Source organism: Struthio camelus, chromosome 10 (genome assembly GCF_040807025.1).
Source record: "Struthio camelus isolate bStrCam1 chromosome 10, bStrCam1.hap1, whole genome shotgun sequence".
In the NCBI taxonomy this organism is placed as follows: domain Eukaryota; kingdom Metazoa; phylum Chordata; class Aves; order Struthioniformes; family Struthionidae; genus Struthio; species Struthio camelus.
Window position 1 is genome coordinate 23,613,929 of NC_090951.1, and position 18,234 is coordinate 23,632,162.

Consider the following 18,234-nt stretch of genomic DNA (forward strand, 5'->3'; position numbering starts at 1 on the left):
CAAACGTCTCCCCAGCTGGAGTACGGGGTAACAGGAGAGGCTGGCAGAGCCGGCTCTGTGTAATCTGGAGAAGAGCAGCCCGGGGGCAGCTTGGAGCTGGCCCCAAGCGCATGACCCCGACTCTCCCCGAGCCAGCAATGTGGGCACCAGCTGGTCCCCGTCACCCCCATCGAGCGGGCCGGCAGGCTGGGTGCCGAGTGCGGCACCAGCCCCCACCTCGGAGCACTCGCAGCACCCCCATCGCGGCAGGACTCCCTGGACGGATGCACTGCTCCGCCAGCACCTCCTCCCGCGGGAGCTACGAGCCACTGGGCCAGCGTGGGCCCTGGGAGGGAGAGGGGACCTGGCCACTGTGACCAGTGAGGGGCCACTGTGACCCGTGGGGGGCCCCGACACCTCACAGAGGGCTGCTGGCAACGCGGGGCTGCGGGGGGGGAGGGCAGGCACGGCCGCACCAGGGACCCCCCCCCGCCTCGCCCCAAATGTGGGCATATCCCCCAGGCGCCAGCGCTCGCAGTCACTCGTCGGCCTCCGGTGGTTCTGAGCAGTGACCGTCTCCAAACGCATCGGCCACTTTAGGTTATCTCCTAAGATAACCTCCTAAGTGCCCATCCCAAAAGAGCACCTCTTCTGAATTGCGCCACTCTTCTAAAGAGCTTCAGGCAAACCACCAGCAGCCACCCGGCAACTGCCAGCTCCCACATCATCCCCTCAGCAAACACTGCTGCAGACGAAAGCCCTAAACACGAAGAGCAAACAAAAAAGAGGGCAGGGAAAGTATGCTAGGGACGGATCTCAGGACAAGGAGAAAGACTGACTGGCGCTTGGTCAGGATCCTGGCTGGAGACACCAGGCAGTGCGTTAAGTCCTTCTGAACATGGCAAAAATTAAGATGCTTTCATCGTCCTGAGCACCACAGACAGAAATGGCAGCAGACCTGCTGTCATACCCCTTCTCCCAGGAAGCGGATGAAACAATATTGTAGCGTTAAGCTTCTGGGCAGCTGGACTAAATCCTTCAAGCAGAAACCTGGGGAGAAGGCTGTGCCTCGAGCGCCAGACCCAGGCTAAGCAGAGGGGAGCTTTGGTTTGGGAAGCCACGTGGCCTAACAGAGAATTGCTCGGGGCCTTGGGCAGCTGGAGGCATCCCCGGCCACCCTGACTGGTGGTGGGAGCCTCGGCTGCACTGCGGGGCCTCAGTACCCCTGTCCTGCATGGGCTGCCACTCGGCGGGCACCTCACACGACAAGAGAGCTGGATATTTATGTCCGTAACGAGGCCCGAAGAAAAGCACTCCTATAGAAAGCCACCTGCCAGACAGCAGCACTGCCTCTGTGCACCTCCAACCCCTCCAACTGGGTATGAAGCAGCTTGAGACACTTCCCAGCTGTCACTGGGACACCTCTGGGTTTCCACAGGTTTTATTAAAAGCGTGGCTTTTTGGCATTCCGACAGCTACTCTTTCCAAAAGGCGCTGCAGGGAGAGCAGCTGGCCTACGGAGGCCACGAAACAGCAGCGCCTGCCTTCGTGGCACCTGTAGCTCTGCACAGACCTTCCCAGCTCACGCAGAGGCACCTCCAGCTCCGCGTGCCCTTGGGACCCGCAGCAGCCCTGACAGCAGCCCCTGCTGATGCTCCCCGAGCTCCCAAAAACCAACTCTGGAGCATCAGGCCCTCTGGCACTGCCCGCAGGGACTTGCTCCGCTCTACCCACAGCTCACCCAGCTGGATGCTGGGTGACAGCTCCGTCCCACAGGTCTCCTCAGCACAGTGAGGGGAGATGACGGGGCCTTGGACTGACACTTCATTTGAAAAGTAAAACTCATCTCCACCTCTCTATTTCCTCCCTAACAGCCTCCCTTCCTGCCTCACCCTGTCACCTGACACAGCTCCTCTGCACCTCATTTCCTTCCTTTAGAGGGACAGGCAAGAGAGAAAGGCCCTTTCTTTTACTCCCTGAACTGAGAGGAAAACAAACTTTGTGTTTTCTACTAATGCCAAAGCAATGTATTAAGAGTAAATGGTTTCTCAAATGAAAGGGTAACTTCCTGTCTCCAGTTCTAGAGAAATGCCTGCGAGCGCTAAAAGGCTCATAAAAGGAGTGTGAGAAGGGACCTCAGGACCCTCAGGAGCGGGCAAGGAACTGTTGCCTCGCAACACTCCTGTTGCCTTGACAGCCAGGCTGGCCAAGGTGCAAGGAGGGAGGCCAGACTCCACAGTGTCCAGCTGACCACAGGACAGTGCTGAACTGGGATTGAGGAAGAAAGCTTTGTGCAGGGTAGCACGCTGGCAGACCAGGCCCATCATGCCCAGCATGTCGCTGTCCACCACTCCTCCATGGCGATTACAGCACAGCTCTATTTGTTTAAGGACAAAGCTGCGGGGCTGCCTGCTCCCTCTGTGTGGACCGGCCACCCAGCCGTCAATACATGGGGAGCACTGCTCTCCGGGCTCTCTCTGGGCAGCGGGGAAGCACAGCTGAAATGCGGCACCTTGGGACAGGCTCACACTCCCCAGGGCACGCTGTTCCCTGCAGGGCAGCTGACCCCAAACAGCTTGGACAGCCCAGGGACAGACCTGCTGCCCACATGGCCTGCAAAGCCCCCGGGACAGAGGCTCAGAGCTGCTCCTGCTCGAAGGCTTTTTGTGCCCCGTGACTGACTTCAGGAGGCAAAAGCTTGTAAGCACAAAAAAACGAACAAACAAGAAAAACAACCCCAGAAGGATATTTTGGTGCCAACCCTGCTGGTGCAGCTGCTAACATAACTGTTTTCCAACCAAAGTGCATTATCCCAAGCAGTGTGTCGTCACAGTTTACCCAGGAAGGCTTGTGCACAGAGAGCACGGTGTGGGGAGTGATTACCTTTGGCTGTATTGATTGGAGGTAGGTTTGCTAATTCTGCTTTGCCTCAATTTCTGCAACAATAACAAAGCCTTTCTGAAAGCCAGGCAGAGAGCTGATGTCATTGGAGCGACCCAGTCCCCGAGGAGAAATCCCACAGTACCTGACCAAAATAATATTGGAAGCACGGGCTTAGTGTTGCTGCCCACATCCCCCACTCAAAATGCCTCCGGGCTGTGTCCAGTCCCACTCCCCCATGCCTCCCCCATCCTTAGCCCTATGCTGGGAGCTACCAGAAGACTGAAGATCCTCCCTGCTCGCCCCAAGACACCCCCAGGCTGCAGAGGGTCATCTGGCAACAGCAGAGCAACTGCCCCATTGCTCAAAGGGGCCTTTCTGGAGGGCACGCTGGGCACAGAGGGCAATGACTGCCCCCAGCTGCCCTTTTGCAAAGCTCTCTGCCCTGGGGGGGTGCCAACCCAGGCAGATGGAGCAAGCATTTGTGAGAGACTGGTCTTCCCTTAAAGAAAAACAAACAAACAAAAAATCAACAACAAAACTAACTGCTTGCTGGTTCACACCACCTGAGTCCAAGAGGCCTGACGTAAACCGCATGAGGCAGTAAGTCTGAGCTCTTCCCAAGCTTGTTCAATAGCAGAAAGGGAAGATGCTCCTTTAAGAAACCCCTTTCCTTTCATTTGGGCTTTGCAAGCACTCATTCCTACGGCTGTCTGGTGACTGGGAACTGCATGCAAAGCCTGGGAAGCAGCAGGAAAAGCAATGCTGCATGACAGGCACTATCTGACCTTGGGGACTCGGGGGGGGGCAAAGCCTTTGTGGGGGACCTTTCAGCAGTAGGAAGGACAGTGGAAAAAGATGGGACGGTCTTAGAGGAGATCTTTTTCTGAGTCCTAGATGGGACAGTTGCAGTCTAATATTGCTCGCTTGAATTCGTGAGGGAGTGAAACAGGCCTTTGCTTTAAAGAAGAGAGGAAGAACTAGACTGTCTGTGTTTGCTCTGTAGCTCTGCAGGGGATGGGCTGAGCCTGTCCCTGCAGAGCACAACGCTGGGAGCAGGTTGTGGAGTCGAGGAAGACATTTGGAGGCCTGTCTCATCGCTGCTGCTGCTGCTGCTGCCTGGGCGGTCTGCGGCAGCTGCTCTTGCCCAGCTGCCCGGGTCCTTGCTCTGCGCCATGGCCACGGAGGTGAGGCGCTCTCTGGCGCAGGACTTCTCTCTCCCAAGGTGTTACAGCGCCTGGCACAAAGGGGCCTGGCTTTAACTACAGCCTCTTCAAGCAAAGGGAGGCAATGTTAACCCATTCTTCTTTTCTACTTTCCACCTGGCTTTTGAAGGTCTTCAGCTCCTCTGTGAGGGCTTAGACACAGTAATTCACCTCTCAGGGTGTCGGATCACTGTTTCAGTGCTTTTAAAATGCTATAGGTTTTACAGGGAGAAGCAAAGCCAGGGCAGCGAGGCCTTTTCAGGATTAAAACATTTCAACTTCTGTTTGTCCTTTCTAGTGAGCTGGTGTTAAGGGTTCCTTGCTGAGGTGCCTCACTCACATCAGGATGTGACCCTGTAGTGTTTTTGCACTTGAATGTTGAGGTGCAACTGCCTAGCGGCCCTTGAAACCACCATCTCTTATCTTGCCAAAAGAAGGATGGTGGGGGGAGGGGGGAGAAGAAGAAGTGGTATTTGAGGAAAAACAATGGGCGCGCTCTGGCCGTGGACACAATTTACCAAGAGAGCTACGTAAGCAAATGAAGACGGAATCTCAAGAGTCTGATTCTCAATTGCATTCAGCTCCCTTTGCACCACTGTGGAGATGGGATGCTCCCTTGCCAAGCGTGAACCCTAGGGGGAACCCTAGGGTTCAGCCCCATTGGGGGTGGGGTGGTATGAAGGGAACTGTGTGGAAGTGAGAATAAACCCTAGTGTTTGGAGGGGAGGGGGGGTTGTTCCTCCTCTGTGCTCAGTCCGGGCGTGTGATGGGTAGGGCTTGACTAGTTTCCTGTCAACGGGAGTGGAAAAGTACCTACTGAGTTGGAAGGAAACTCAACGAGGCTTTTGTGGACCATCTCCTTGACAAAGGAAAAGAACTCCGAATGGTGTTTCTGCGGTCTCTGGTAGCTGAACTGAAGAGCAGCTCGAAGGAGAAGCTCTTGATTCAGAGCAATGCAGCCCCAACCGTCTCTGTACAATATTGTCTGATCTGCTTTTTATGGGAAAAGCTACTTCATGACATGGAAATGCTCCAAGTTCATCAGGTTGTACCTTGAGGCAGCTTTTGCTGTGTTCTTTTCTGTTCATCTCTGACTTTCTCTGGCTGCTTTATTTTCATGCTCTTATCAAATTGTCAGCAGACAGATGTGCACAGCAGTTTCAAGAGGGGTGCCCCACAGAAAACCACTTCAAGAACTGCTGTTCCACTTGATCGCCGTTTCCTTTCACACCCTCTCATTTGTTTCATGGAAGTAGAATATATATAAAGTATGTTTGAATGTCTTACACTTGCTTGGAGAACCTTTCCCTCAGCCGACAACAGCATTGGTGAGGACCGGGACTAGAATGTGAGATGCGGGGGGAGGAGGGGGAAATCCTGTGAGCCCATCAGTGGATGAAACGTGACCCGTTGCCCATGCAGTGATTTAGGAGCAGGAATTCTTGCCAGCTCTTCTCCCAGTGATTATATATATATATATATATATTTTTTTTTTTCTCCTGTTAATGGTAGAAGGATTTACAGGAGCACAGAGAAGAGCCTTCTCTCCAGCAGGCAATTGAAATGCTCGGTGACGGTGCCTTGATACATTGATGGTGTATCTTCTAGTCTGGTCACGAAGCAGTTTCACTGCCCGTTTATGCCACAATTTTTTGTTAGATTTAAAAGATGACCCAAGCGTTTCCCACGGCCGCGTAAGCCCTTGAATTGACACGAGGCTCAGTATGAGAGCACCTGGCCCCCATGATTTAAAAAAAAAATCTTCCTGTATTATATGAAAACGAGGAGAAAAAAAAATGTTTTTCAACCTAAAATGTAGATGCTTCAATTACGTATTACTGCATTAAGTTCACTGAGAAACACGGGTGTGGCCCTTTCAATCAATATAGGTGGATATACCAGCAGTCTGATGTATACCATCAGCTGATGGCAAGAGGCTATGCAGAAATCCGAAGTGAGTGGAAATAATTTGCACTAATGGATTTTGTTTTGCTTTGCTTTGCCTTGCCAGAATGTCATAAACCAGCTACTCTTTCTCTGTGATTGAATCAGTGACGGTTTCCTTTGTAAGCATTGCTGGCTGCTTTTCTTGAAATGAGGTTGAGATGCAAAGTGAACTAGCTGCAAATTACTTTGAACGTTTACATGGGCCTACCCAGACTAGGAAAGTGAATGAGGTTAGTCTATAATTGGCTGCAACAGTAATAGCTTTATTTGTTTTTCTAGATGTTAAAAGAGAAAGTCCTGAGCAATAACTGAAAACTGCTCTAAAGAAATCATCTGTGGAAACGTTCATCCAGAGAGCCCATGTTCTGTTTCAGCCAAGACAGAGGTGCACACCCAGCCAATGGGGTGGAACTTCTCCATAGGTAAGATGGGAACGTTACATATTTCCACTTTAAATCTTCGCTTTGATTAAGGCTTTCTTACAGGGCCTTTCTTCATGTTCTACAACTGAGACCGCAGAGATGTCGAAACTGCCTCTGCCAACAGGTTGGGCACTTGGATAGGGATTACACAGGGAGAACTGGAAGTGCGAGGGTGTTTTTCCTCTCTCCTCTCATCTTCTTTGGAGTCCTTTGAGAAGTGGGACACAGCGCTTTGCAGGAGTGGAAAAGGAAAGCTGGAAAGTGTTCTCCTGCCAATTTCAAAACAGTACAGGATGTTATTAGCCGTCTGCAAATCTTCTCCCCCACCCCAATAAATTAACTCACAAGTTGCGTGCTGCAAGGAAAATACTTCATGACGTCCCTCTAGTTCTGTGTATATGCCTGAATGCTTTAATTTTATGGTTGGAGCACATACCCTAGCTGACTGCATTTCCCTCGGCAAACCACAAGGCTCTGGTTAGCTCTCACCTCAGTTACTAATAAGCAGGACTCAGTGTAGCACTGATCCTATTCACCTGACACTGAAGCTTGATCTTACTCCTCTGATATTCTAGGATTCTCCCCTGTGCTCTACAACACGGAAGCCCTTGGCTTTTTGGCCAGATGCATACTGCTCATAGATGGATTCATTTCTTTTTTCATATCTTCTATTAGAAAATATTCTTAGAAAAACTCCTTTGAGAGTCTGCACGGTTACCCCTCAGTTAGGGATTTGAGAAGACGACAGTCGGGATAGTAGCTGGTAACTTCTCAGCTGCATATTGCTGCCCTTGCAGCCTAAACCTTTCCCCCCCCCTCCCAGCGCTCCTTCCTTCCTCCCTCCCTCCCCCCCCACCCCCGCCGCTCTTTTCCCCTCTCTGAATAGCTCATACTTGCCAGTTAGCTTAGTCAAGATTTCAGCAAGAGCTACTCTCGTGAGCCTGTGGAAACTCCCCTGCCCTACAGATGGCAGTGGGCCCTCAGCTTCCGCTCCCATTCCTCCGAGGTGAAAAAGGCAGCTGGTAATGGGACTCCTGATGATGGGAAATGAATGGCTCTTTCGTGGAGCAGATCTCTAGCAGTGACTCTTTGGAAAGGAAACAGGTTCCTCGGCTGCTGAGCTGCAGAGGTTTTTCCTCCCTGAAATTATTCCAGAGAGGCAGCCGTGCAGGTAGCGATTAGATGGCAGCTTGGAATTTGCCTGGAGTCTTCCTGTCTCTCTCTTCCTCTCTCTTCTTTCTCTCTTCTCTCTTATCTCCTTCTCTCTTTCCCTCTCTCTCTAGCTCTTTCTCTTGCCTCCCTCTCTCCCTCTTTCTCCCTTTCATTCTTTCTTTGTTCCTCCCTAGCCCTAGCCCTCTGGCATGCCCCTAGCAGCCCCACTCCACAGGGGGCTCGATGTTTTCTCTCTCTCCTAACCCCAAGCCTAGCCCTAATCTCAGGCGGGGCCTGAACCTGAGCCCACCAGGCCTGTTCTTGGCCTGAACAAAACAGGTGCGCTGGGAGCAGTGTTGGTGCAGCTGGGCATTTCCTTTGGCATGCCCCTAGCAGCCCCACTCCACGCGGGGCTCGACGCTTTCTCTCTCCCCTGACCCTAAGCCTAGCCCTAACCTGGACTCCTTTCCCCCGCTGCAGAGGTCCCCGAGCAGAGGTGCCGCTCGTCTGGAGTCCCCCCAAGGAAAATGCAGGTGATGCTCACCACGCGCTGGGCTGCCGCTGCAGCCGGATAGACAGTCCTGTGGCCACGGCCCCCATCTGCTGCCCCTTCCTGGGCAGGGCAGCTGCCGCTCACCCGCAAGGTCCTGCGGCTGCTTTTGTTTCTCCAAGGTGAGACTCGGGGAGCTGCTTCGCATCACAGCGATTTCACCAGGTTGGCAAAGGCTGCAAGAAGCAATAGGCTGCTTGGCAATACTCTCCATGGTTCCTTTGCTCTGGGTCTCTCTGTTCCTCTCTCTCTCTCTTCTTCCTCTCTTTTCTCTCTCTCTCTCCTTCTGTCTTTCCCTCTCTCTCTAGCTCTTTCTCTGGCCTCTCTTTTCTCCCTTTCATTCTTTCCTTTCTTCACTTTTCTCCTCTCTCTTCTTCTCTGTTCTTTCTCTTTCTCTCTCCTCTCTCTCTCTCTCGTTCTTTTTCTTCTTTTTCTCTCTCTCCCTCTCTCCTTTCCCTTCCCCTTCCTCTGTCCCTCTCTTTTTCTCCCCCAGCGCCTGGGCCGCCATGGGGGCGCCGAGCGAGGCAGGGAGGGAGAGAGGGGGCGGACAGCGGCCACGAAGGACCAAACTGCACTCTCTGCACGCCTGTGGCAGCCCATGCATGCGCCCTGGCGCCCATCCCACCCCCGGCCCCGCCCCCACCACCACCTGTGTCACGAGCATCCACTGCAACTGCCGCCAGCTGCGCACATGGGCCTCAGCTCACCTCCGCTGAGCTGCAACAACACCGCAGGGAGGCACCGTGGGTGCTCGGCCACCGTTTCCCCTGCGGCCCCCGGTGCTCTGTGGCGCCGGACTGGGGGCAGCTTTCCCGGCCAGGAGCCTGGGGACCACACAAGTCCCCTCTCCCCGTGCCCCCTGGCTTTCGGTGCCAGCGTCCTCGGCCTGGCACCCGCGGGGCCTCTGGACAGCTCCCCAGCCCACAGGGCAGGAGCTCAGTCACCGTCACCCTACCTCCCCACAAGAACGCCAGGTCCCACCGCTGGAGCCGCTCAGCTGGCGCCATGTCCAGGAGGATGCCTGGCACATGAGAAAACGCAGCCATCAGCGCACAGCCCTGGCCCCAAAACCAACCTCAGCCCCGAGGCCCAACCCTGACCCGGGGGACACAGCCAGGAGCAGCATGAGAGCCCGGCGCTGTCTCTCACCCAGGACGGTGATGGCTTCCGCCTGCGGTGCCTGGTAGCTCCCCATGCAGCAGCTCCGGGCTGTGCTGCAGAGCGTCTCCAGCAGCGCGGGGCAGTCTTGGGCCTAGGGCAAAGCAAGGACACAGGTACTCGTCTCCGGCTGCAAATGCCCCTCCGCCAACCTGTGGCCAGGCACCTAGGTGGCCCTGCGGTGCAGGAGCCAGGGTATGGCCGCCCACAGGGCCGCGGGCCGCGTTGCAGCGCTCGCTCACCAGGTGACCGCAGACCTTGTCCTGCAGCTCAGCCACGCTCAGCCCGGCACCTGCAGCGATGCGTTGCTGCACCCTCTTTGACCCCAGAAACGGGGCACACTGGTGCAGAGCGACCTTGCACGCCTGAAAAAGAGCATCGGGCCCTGTCATCACAAGGATGCTGCACACCTGCCCAGGGCGCCGATGGAGAAACTTTGCTGCCACGGTGACAGTGAGGGCCTGTGGAGATGCTGGCAGCCCTGCACGGGTGGTAGTGGCACCGCAGCTCTGCCAGCGCCGCAGGGCTTTCTGCAGCTCCACAAGGAGCCCCGGGAGCTCTTACACTGGAGACGGCTGGGGCTGGGCCCCGGAGGTGCAGCACGAGGCTGGGAAATGCCTCCTCCACTTCTCTGCTGAAAAAGGACCTCCTCCCCTCCTCCCCAAGGCAGACGAGGACAGGGTAGAGGCCAAAGGCTGAGAAGCGCAGGACCTCTTCCTCCTGTGACCAGTAAAACCCATCTGGCAGGCCGCTAACGCGGGCACCACGTACAAACTGCTCTGCACCAGTGGGGCGCTGCCTGTGGGGGGCGGAGGCCCCAGGACGGCTCTCGCCTGCCCAACAGGAGAACGAGCGGCTTCACTTACCGCCCCCAGGAACGCCCGGGTGGACCTGGAGATGTCTTCCAAGGCCGAGCCCATGGCCCTCGTCTTCAGCCGCCCCAGTACCTTCGTCAGTGCCAGCAGGCACTCGGCAGCCACCTCCGTGCTGGCCGCGTCCTCCAGGCCCCTGCACAGCACCTCCATCACGGCCGCCCTGTGCCTCCGCAGCTGCAGAGCGACAGGTGCACAAGCTGCTCACTATCCCTGCCTCCCACCGCTGCCCTTCACCATGGCGCCAAGGGCTGCACTTGCTCGAGCAAGCCCAGAGCAACCCCCTGCCTGAGGAGCCCCGCTTTGCATCCACTTTCCCCTTTGCTACCCTGCTGACATCAGAGCGAGGAGCGCGGCCTTAGTACAGCCCCACGTCTGCCTCTGCTCATCTCTCCAGGCTCCGCAAGCCCCGCACACCTCTCCACCGGCACCTCTTGAGTTCGGACTGTGCTCAGAGCGCAGAAAAGGCCGTCTCACCTTTGTGGGTGCTCCACTGGCCATGTTGCCCACGCCTCTCATGGCCATTTGCCGCACGGTGTTGATGGGGTCACGTGATCTTTCTAGTAAGGCCTTGAAGAGGGGCTTCAGGAGCTTCTTCTTCTCCACCAGATGGTCCTTCATCAGCTGCAATAAAGCCACGGGTCCACTAGCATCAGGACGCGATTCACGCTGGGCAAGACGCAGGAACCGCTCTGAGCCCGCCCCGCCCAGCCTGCTGCCTCACCTCAGCAAAGAAAGCCGTGGCCGTGAGCCGCAGATTTGCCGAGGGTGAACCCAGCCACGGGAAGAGGCTCTGCACCAGGCGCTGCGGGACAAGCTCCGCGCGGAGCAGCACACTGCGCACAAAGCACGAGCAGGCTCGTGACACACAGTCACACAGGACGGCCACGGGCCGCGACTCCCAAATTTACCTGCTCCGATGCAGATGCTGCTCTGCACCTCAGCAGAGCTCCCGGGCATGAAGGAAGGTCCCAGCAGCCCTTTCCCTGGGCATAGCCCCCGCGACAAGGCAGGACACATCGTGGGGGCTCTCACCTCGCCAGGAGACACACGCCGGCGGTGTGAGCCTGGGAGTCTGCCAGGGACACCCACACTCCCTGCTCCCGGAGCAGCCGCAGCCAGCGCTCCTCCAGGCACCTCGCCAGCACCAGCTCTAACGCCTCCACAAAAAGCCTGCTGGAAAAAAACCCCAAAGAAATCTCCAGGCACAGAAGTTTGGGGGCAGATTTCTCTTTGGCAGAGCTAAAGCAGCTCAGCCACTTGGGGAGCTGTTCGTTCGCTCATCCTAAACTCCACCGAGGGACAGGCAAAGTACTCCTGAAATGACTCTTCGCAGTCTTCAAGTCTCAAGCTAACTTAAAAACTGGCATTTTTGCCCTTTGTCCTGCCCCTAACCCACAGACGGCAGGAGAAAACCCAGGGTCCCTGGGCTGACTCCACGCCAGGTGCCCAAGGCACTCCCCAAGTGCTCTGCTAAGCAGCACTTTGGGGAGAGTGCCTTGTAGGTGGCACACAGCACCGATTTGCTCCTGCCGTTGCACAGCAGGAGCGTGGGCAGAGCATGGTGCTATGGGGAACCCCGCGACGGCCCCCCCCAGTTGGCAACACAGAGTTTATGGGCAGGAACGGCCCATGCCCACGCCATGTGCGGCGAAATGCCCAGGTGCACTGCCCTGCAACGACCGGTCCTGCCTCCCCGCGGAGGCAGCCCAGGGCCACTGGGACAGTCGGGTGCGCCTGCAGGCCACAAACCACATGAGCAGAGACCTGGGGCACAGGCCAACCCCTGCCCCTGCTGCTCCTCACCTGCCCGGCGTGTCGTCGCTCCCCAGCTCCCCAAGAGACAGTGTCATTTCTTCCCCCAGCGTCTCGCTGACCTGCCCCAGGAGGCTGGGAAGCAGGGAGGGAAGCAGGCGCTGGACCAGCGTCTCGTTCCGTAGGACTGACACCACCTCGAAGAGGCTGCAGGTGATCTACAGAGAAAGTCAACCAAGAACCACCTGGTAAAAAACAAGGGCTTTTCCCACCCTCCACGTCCCCCCGCTGGCCTGGGAGGCTTTTTGTCTCCAATTGTCACTGCGGCGACAGCCTTGCGGCCCGGCAGCAGCAAACTGTCCTGGCTCCCCACACTGCTATTGCTGCCACTGCCCCAGCACCCCGCCAGGCTCCATGGGTGCTCGCAAAGGGCATGAAACTCCCTTGCGCTGAAGCACGAGTTGGAAAGCAGACGCGAAGCAGCACAAATGCAACTGCTGCTGACCATACCGTGTGAGGCTCCAGGGCAGCCTGGCTGCTGCCCAGCTCCTGAGTGCAGCAGTTGCTCCCATGGCTGCTCTTTCCAGCTGCCCTTAATTTTTCAGTTAAGTGCACCAAGATGTGGCATCCCAGGGCACTTCTCCCCAGGCTCCTCCACAGCTCCACCGTGTCACTGCAAGGGAACAGACGCTCGCCTGTGAGCCCCTAGCCTCGGGCACCTGCAACGCCCTCACGAGAGGCCAAACGCCTTCCCTGTCTGCAATGGGGCGGGCGATGCCCAGCTCGGGACAGAGACATGAGCCCACGGTGCTGCAGCGCTCAGCCTTTCCCAAGGAAAAACCACCTGCTCCCTCGCGGGACCCCGCAGGCAGGCACGCCCTGGGGCTGGCTCTGACTGCAGAGGGAAGGGCGAGGGTACAGACCTGTCCGTGGGCAGGCGCCTCTGGAGGAGGCTGTCGAGCACCGGCTGTTGGTGAGAGCGGGCCAGGAGGAACATTGCCCGCAGCGCGAACCCCCTGGGCGTGCTCTGCCGCGTGCTCCACAGGCAGGGGGAAAGGATGGTCACGATTTTGGGCACCTGAAAGCAGGAAGGCAAGAAAGAATGGCTCGGTGTGGCCTTTCCCCATCCTTCTTCAGGGCCAACAGCCAGCAACAGAGAGCAGCCACAGGCAAATGGAAAAAAACGCCGCTCTCTGGAAGATTTGCTCTCTGCACTCCCCCAGAAAGGTGAGCATCCACTGCCCAGCGGCCCACGCACACACAGGCCTGCCACACAGCAAGCTCTCCAAAATGGTACTCGTGAAGTCTGTGGCCTGGGCTGGGGGGAAATATTTGCAAACAAGCTGGGGAGAAATCAGAAACAGAGGAGACCACGTCACAGTTTGCTCGGATGCAAAATTCGCGTCCTGACAGCAGCGCTCTCATGTACATGCACATGCACACACACACACACACCATGGCCCCCTCCCCACTTTTCGGGGGCCAGTTACCTTCGCAGTGTTGGCGGAGGTCACGAGCAGAGACTCCGAGCTGATGGTGTTGAGCCTCTCACGCAGGCACCTGATCTCGTTGGGCCAGGGCGCCACGTCTGTGGTCTTGGCTGGAGCTGGGAGAAAGGAGAGTCACATTCATGGGGAGCGAACCTCCGGCCCCGCATGCGGATAAAGGAGGACCTGGGAGCGTGGCAAAGGCCACGGCGAAGGCAGGGCCCCCCCGAACGCGGCGCAGCAGGTTTGCTAGCCAGGCGAGTGGCCGGCTGCAGAGGAGGACGGTCCCTGGCGCTGGGGACACGATGTCCTGCCCTCAGACAGCAGCAGGGGACGGCCCTGCCTGCTCTCCTCACCTCCTATTTGGAGCAGGCGGCCGAGGCAGGTCGCTGCCCACCAGCGGGACGTGGCTGACGCATCGCACGTCAAAGGCCCCAGCAGTCCCACCAGGGAGCCGAACTGCTCGCACGCATGGCCTCGCTGCAGGAGCAAGAGGCAGGCAAAAAGGTCACCGGCAGCCCCCACAGCTGCTCGCCCTCTCCCGGCCATGCTGCCCCTGAGCTGTGGCCGGGAGGGGGGCAAATGAGGGGCTGCCCTGCAGCCCCGGGAGACCCACAACCCGGCACCTGCCCGGGCAGAGCTCCCTGCACGTGGGGTCCCTGCTCACCCTGTGCTCGCATCGCTCTTCATAAGCACCCAGCAGCTGGACGCAGACCTGCAGGGCCCTCTCCCGCTCGCATGCGTGGGCCGAGGTGAGCCAGCGCCGCAGGACCTGGGCACGGGTGGACCCGTCTCACCACAGGCGTCTTTCCCGCCAGGGCCCCCCTCTAGCCCCTCCCTTCCCAGCCTTGCCGCCTCCACAGCCCCAATCTCTCCGGGGGCCCCGGCCCCAGGCGAGGAGCCCTTCCCTGCGGGGCCTTACCCGCTCCAGGCTCTCGCTGTGGGCACCATTGACTTGTGTAGCACCCCTTGCTCACAGCTGCTCCTGGGGAGAAATTCTGGCTCACCTAGGAGGCTCTGCAGGACACTTTGAGCTGCCTGCAAGCAAGCTGCTGCCGTTGGGAAAAGCTTGGATGCCAAATTAGGCCAAGGGGGCCTGAACCTAGGACCATTTGCCTATTCGCCAAAGGGGGGCATTGCACCTAGTCACAGGGAAGCTCTCCTCCTCGGACCAGCCCCACGGGCAAGGATCCCCACGGCTCTGCTCCACTCTGGCAGTGGCAACACTTTCCCCGCCACCCCGGGGATACTCACCTGCACCATGTCCTTGAAGCAGACAGGGGCTGGCTCTGCCTGGAGAAGGGTTGCCATGAGTTGGCCCAGTGCTCGCAGGGACGGCGCATGCACACCCTGACACCAGAAAGGGGGACTGAGGCTGGGCACCCCACACAGACACCAGCACAGCCAGTGGCTGCCAGAACGCGGGGAGCCTGGAGCTGCACCCCCACCGAGGGGCGGCCGAGAAGGGCCAGCGGGTACCGGTGCGCACGGAGCAGCTGCCGCTGTCTCCCCTTCCTCATCCATCTGCTCCGGGTGATGAAGGCAAACGACGCCCTGGAAGCACTGAGCCAGGAGGCTGCAGTTTTCCTCCCTCCTCAGATGGGGCTTCACCTTGCTGTCAGGAGAAAAAAGGGAGAGGAGACAGAGAGCAGGCTTACTAGCACTCTCCAGAGCGAGTCAAAGGACAACTGGCTTTGTCCTGATTGACAGCCCCAAATCCAATGCCCACAGCCCCAGCCCAGCCCAGCCCAGCCAGTTGGGCTGGGACACGCAGCGACTCCCACAGCCCCGGGGACAGACCCTACCTCAACTGCTCGATGGCCACGATGGCCCGGGGGCACACCGGCGACTCCTGCGGCTCCTCCTGAATCACCTCCCGCAAGTTACAGAGGAGACATGCGCAAAGTGGGCAGTGGGCAGGGGCACAGGAGAGCCCTCCCACCTGCCCCAGCCACAGGCTCTTCTGCCAGACCCTGCAGACACCAGCCCCACCACCTCTGCAGCTCCCACAAAGGTCCCGCAGGACGAGACGGCAGCTCGCCAGCACCCAGACACACCGCACCACGCCCCCTGCCATGGCCTCATGCGCCAGCACCCAAGTGCCCCGCCACCCGGGGATGGGGCTCAGGGAGCTCGGGAGCTCACGCGCTGCCCCAGGAGACCATCCCGCCTCTGAGCAAACCCACCCCACGGCAGAGCCCACAGCTCCTCTGCGCGACGGCCCTGGCTCCGGGCACTCACCAGCAGGGTCTGCAGCAGCTCCCGCTTGCGGCAGAGCTCAAACCTGGGGCAGGCGCCCACAGCCCCGATGGCGAGGCTGATCTCAGTGACGCTCTGCACCAGGGAGAGCTTCAGCTGTGCGTCCTTGATCCCAGGGGAGGAAAACATGCTTTGAGCTCTGCAAAGGGCCGAGGGCAGAAAGCAGCGGGGCTGGGGAGAATCTGCCTCCAAGCACATCGCTGGGAGACCGCACCCTCCGGGAGCCTAGCGGACCCCAGCTTGGCACCTGCACCCCAGGAGGGAAACCTCCTCTCCCCTCCTGGGAAAGAGCCTCCCACGGGGAGGGAATCAGCTGCCCTGGCTGCCGGACAGAAAGACCCCTGCGGACCCTGGCCCAGGGGAGCAGGGCGAGCAGCGCCGGCACAGCTGCGACGGGAGAGGCGCGCACAGGAAGGGCGAGGCAAGGCCGGAGCTGGTGTCACCTGGGTGGCTTTGCCCTGCGCCCCGAGCACCCACCTGGCAGCCCTCTTGGTAGAGCCACAGGACGTTCCCCACGATGTCTCTCCTGACATGGGCCAGCAGCTGCTCCCTGGGGGCGCGCAGTGCCATCCTGCTGTAGACCACCATGAGCGCAGCACGAGCAGCGCGGGTCCTCACCAAGTTGCTCTGCTGGAGGTTCGCCAGAGAAGCACCGAGTCATCAGCCCACGGCCCCAGCTGTGCCCGGGACTCCACGCACTCCCAAGGTGGGAGTTGCCCCGCATCCGACCGGCGGTTCGTCTCCCCATGCACCTCCAGCAGCTCCCCGCAATGAGCCCCCAGGCCCTTTACCTTCTGGTGTTTCAAAGTGCCCATGAACGCCTTCACCGAGGACAAGGCCAGCTGGAAGTGGCTCTCGGCACAGCAGGACACAACTGAAATCATTCCCTGCAATGCAGCAGAAACAGGGAGTCGCTCCAGCCCCAACGCTGAGCCCTGGCCAGCTCCACCAGGACCTTTCCCACGGGAAACAGCAGTGAGCAGAAAACCAGCAAGGGCTGGAGCAGGCCACACGGAGCCCCTCTGCCCTGGGGACAAGCCGAGGACACGCGGGAAGGCAGGGCGACACAAGGAAACCTCACCTGTGCCTCCCACAGCTCCAGGTAGTTGGCTTCTTTTAGATATTTCTGTGTCTGCTCTTGCACGTGGCTGAGGCACCCACAAGCTGCCAGGGCTGTGCCAAGAGCCTTGTACAGGAAGCACTGCAAGAGAAGAGGCCGAGCCCTGGCTGTGCGGACAGCCTGACCTGGCAGGAGAGGGCCAGGCCACGGCACACCCTCCCGTGCTGGGACCTGCCAAGACGCCTGCAGTACCAGCCCCAACAGCAGCCAGCGAACTGGCCACCAGCTGGCCACTGGCGGCCCCGCCACCAGCTCAGCACGGGGGGGAAGTGCCTTTTTGGGAAAGAGAGTGGGCAGCAGGAAAACCAGCCCGCAGGGCAGAGCGCCACTGCCAGCCCTCACCCCAGGCTGAGCCTCCCAGGGCTCTGCTGTCGCAGTCCTCGGGCGCACGAGCGAGCAGCAGCGACGCCGCACAGGGAACAAACCTTCTCCCAGGACAGGCGGGGAGAGCTGCTCAGCTGCCGGCTCAGCTCCTGGCTCAGGCCCACAGTCCAGGCCTCATTCTCAATGAGCTCCAGCGATGGTTGCAGGAACTAGGGCGAAGCAGGAGATGAAGCAAACGCTCCCCTGCCCTTTGCCGAGGCCTTTGCACATCCAAATGGCCCTGGAGACTGTCGGGGCGGAGCTCCCCCTCATGGCAATCTGTCTCCCCTCCCCCCTCCCCCAACCACCCCTCCTGCAACCTGCCTCTCGCTCTTCCCCAAAAGTGCCACTCGAGCCCCCTGGGCTCGGCACATGCCAGAAGCAGGTGGTGCCACGGCGCAGGGCTGCTCCGGAGGCCTCTGCCCCGGTCTCTGGCTGCATTTGTGCTCAGCTATGCCCAACGCGCCGAGAGCGGCTCCTCTGAGCGCGCAGCACCCATGGCTGGGGCAGGCGCAGGCTGCTCGGGAAGCGCCCGTGCCATTCAGTGCCCAAACAGGGAGCCCCCAGGTTCCTCCCACCCACTTTTCCTGTCCCCTCATTTGCCCCATCCAGCTGGGGCCCCACAGGGACACTGTACCTTAAGCAGAAGGCTCTCCCACTCGGCCACGTGCAGGGAGCTTGCGGTTGTTCCTGCAAAGCCAGAGGAAGCAAAAGCCCTCGCCGTTATTCCAGCGGGCTCCACAGCAGAGCCCAGGGGTGGTCTTTGCCGTCCAAAGCCCCACAGCCTCAGGCCAGCGGGCTGACAAGTGCTGGCAAACCTGGGACCGTTCCCCTCCACCAGGCTGGGGAGCTGAAGGCATTTTCCTGCCCCTCCGCCCCCCCAGCCTCTCCCGCCTGCCAACACTTTACCTGCCAGGTGCTGCAGCAGCAGGGGGATCTCTGCGGCCCACTTTGCTCCCACGGCTCCATGGATCGTGCTGGGGAGCGCCTGCAGCAGCTGCGGGGCCGCCGCTCCACGGCCACCGCTCGCGTGCGGAGACACCGCCGCCACCACCTAGGCCAGGGCAGGAGAGAGACGGGCTCGC

The 18,234-nt window shown here is 59.0% G+C and overlaps 3 protein-coding genes and 1 long non-coding RNA gene across 6 annotated transcripts; all 4 read right to left on the reverse strand.

Moving 5' to 3' along the window:
* Positions 1–7: 7 nt before the first annotated feature.
* Positions 8–10,947, reverse strand: LOC138068422 (protein maestro-like). Of its 2 annotated transcripts, XM_068955835.1 has the most exons (6): positions 10,643–10,947; positions 10,160–10,342; positions 9,536–9,658; positions 9,285–9,387; positions 9,091–9,156; positions 8,142–8,311 (listed from the first exon to the last, which is right to left on the reverse strand). In XM_068955835.1, exons 1-6 carry the CDS (start codon positions 10,784–10,786, stop codon positions 8,283–8,285), a joined length of 648 nt encoding a protein of 215 aa, XP_068811936.1. In that variant the 5' UTR covers positions 10,787–10,947; the 3' UTR covers positions 8,142–8,282. The 2 variants fall into 2 exon arrangements, 1 of the variants encoding a protein (XP_068811936.1); XR_011143246.1 differs by lacking the exons at positions 9,091–9,156; positions 9,285–9,387; positions 9,536–9,658; positions 10,160–10,342; positions 10,643–10,947 and adding exons at positions 8–3,004; positions 4,882–6,702; positions 7,331–7,573; positions 8,785–9,083 and having other exon boundaries at positions 8,130–8,311.
* LOC138068420 (maestro heat-like repeat-containing protein family member 2A) lies at positions 10,947–15,568 on the reverse strand. The gene is made up of 10 exons (XM_068955832.1): positions 15,213–15,568; positions 14,887–15,022; positions 14,662–14,757; positions 14,075–14,179; positions 13,764–13,887; positions 13,411–13,526; positions 12,844–12,998; positions 12,431–12,593; positions 11,972–12,138; positions 10,947–11,341 (listed from the first exon to the last, which is right to left on the reverse strand). Exons 1-10 carry the CDS (start codon positions 15,482–15,484, stop codon positions 11,197–11,199), a joined length of 1,479 nt encoding a protein of 492 aa, XP_068811933.1. The 5' UTR covers positions 15,485–15,568; the 3' UTR covers positions 10,947–11,196.
* On the reverse strand, positions 15,532–16,550 carry LOC138068532 (maestro heat-like repeat-containing protein family member 2B). Its single transcript, XM_068956362.1, has 3 exons — positions 16,458–16,550; positions 16,144–16,296; positions 15,532–15,771 (listed from the first exon to the last, which is right to left on the reverse strand). The coding sequence occupies exons 1-3, from the start codon at positions 16,548–16,550 to the stop codon at positions 15,532–15,534; spliced, it is 486 nt and encodes a 161-aa protein (XP_068812463.1).
* A 181-nt stretch (positions 16,551–16,731) lies between these two features.
* LOC138068423 (uncharacterized) lies at positions 16,732–18,233 on the reverse strand. Of its 2 annotated transcripts, XR_011143248.1 has the most exons (4): positions 18,059–18,233; positions 17,787–17,839; positions 17,129–17,319; positions 16,732–16,867 (listed from the first exon to the last, which is right to left on the reverse strand). It is a non-coding gene; the product is annotated as an uncharacterized lncRNA (long non-coding RNA). The 2 variants fall into 2 exon arrangements; XR_011143247.1 differs by having other exon boundaries at positions 16,732–17,319.
* Position 18,234: the final 1 nt, after the last annotated feature.

Excerpts from the sequence above, each read along its gene's own strand:
- LOC138068422 (XM_068955835.1), bottom strand. The coding sequence starts at position 10,786 with ATGAAGGACCATCTGGTGGAGAAGAAGAAGCTCCTGAAGCCCCTCTTC. Across the intron at positions 10,343-10,642 it reads CCAGTGGAGCACCCACAAAG|CTGCGGAGGCACAGGGCGGC; the intron begins GTGAGACGGCCT and ends GTCGCTCTGCAG. Across the intron at positions 9,659-10,159 it reads CCCGGGCGTTCCTGGGGGCG|GCGTGCAAGGTCGCTCTGCA; the intron begins GTAAGTGAAGCC and ends GCTCTTTTTCAG.
- LOC138068420 (XM_068955832.1), bottom strand. The coding sequence starts at position 15,484 with ATGGCAGGGGGCGTGGTGCGGTGTGTCTGGGTGCTGGCGAGCTGCCGT. Across the intron at positions 15,023-15,212 it reads GTGGCCATCGAGCAGTTGAG|CAAGGTGAAGCCCCATCTGA; the intron begins GTAGGGTCTGTC and ends TTCTCCTGACAG. Across the intron at positions 13,888-14,074 it reads AAGAGCGATGCGAGCACAGG|CGAGGCCATGCGTGCGAGCA; the intron begins GTGAGCAGGGAC and ends TTGCTCCTGCAG.
- LOC138068532 (XM_068956362.1), bottom strand. The coding sequence starts at position 16,550 with ATGATTTCAGTTGTGTCCTGCTGTGCCGAGAGCCACTTCCAGCTGGCC. Across the intron at positions 16,297-16,457 it reads GCACTTTGAAACACCAGAAG|CAGAGCAACTTGGTGAGGAC; the intron begins GTAAAGGGCCTG and ends GCGAACCTCCAG. Across the intron at positions 15,772-16,143 it reads TCTACCAAGAGGGCTGCCAG|GACGCACAGCTGAAGCTCTC; the intron begins GTGGGTGCTCGG and ends CCTGGGATCAAG.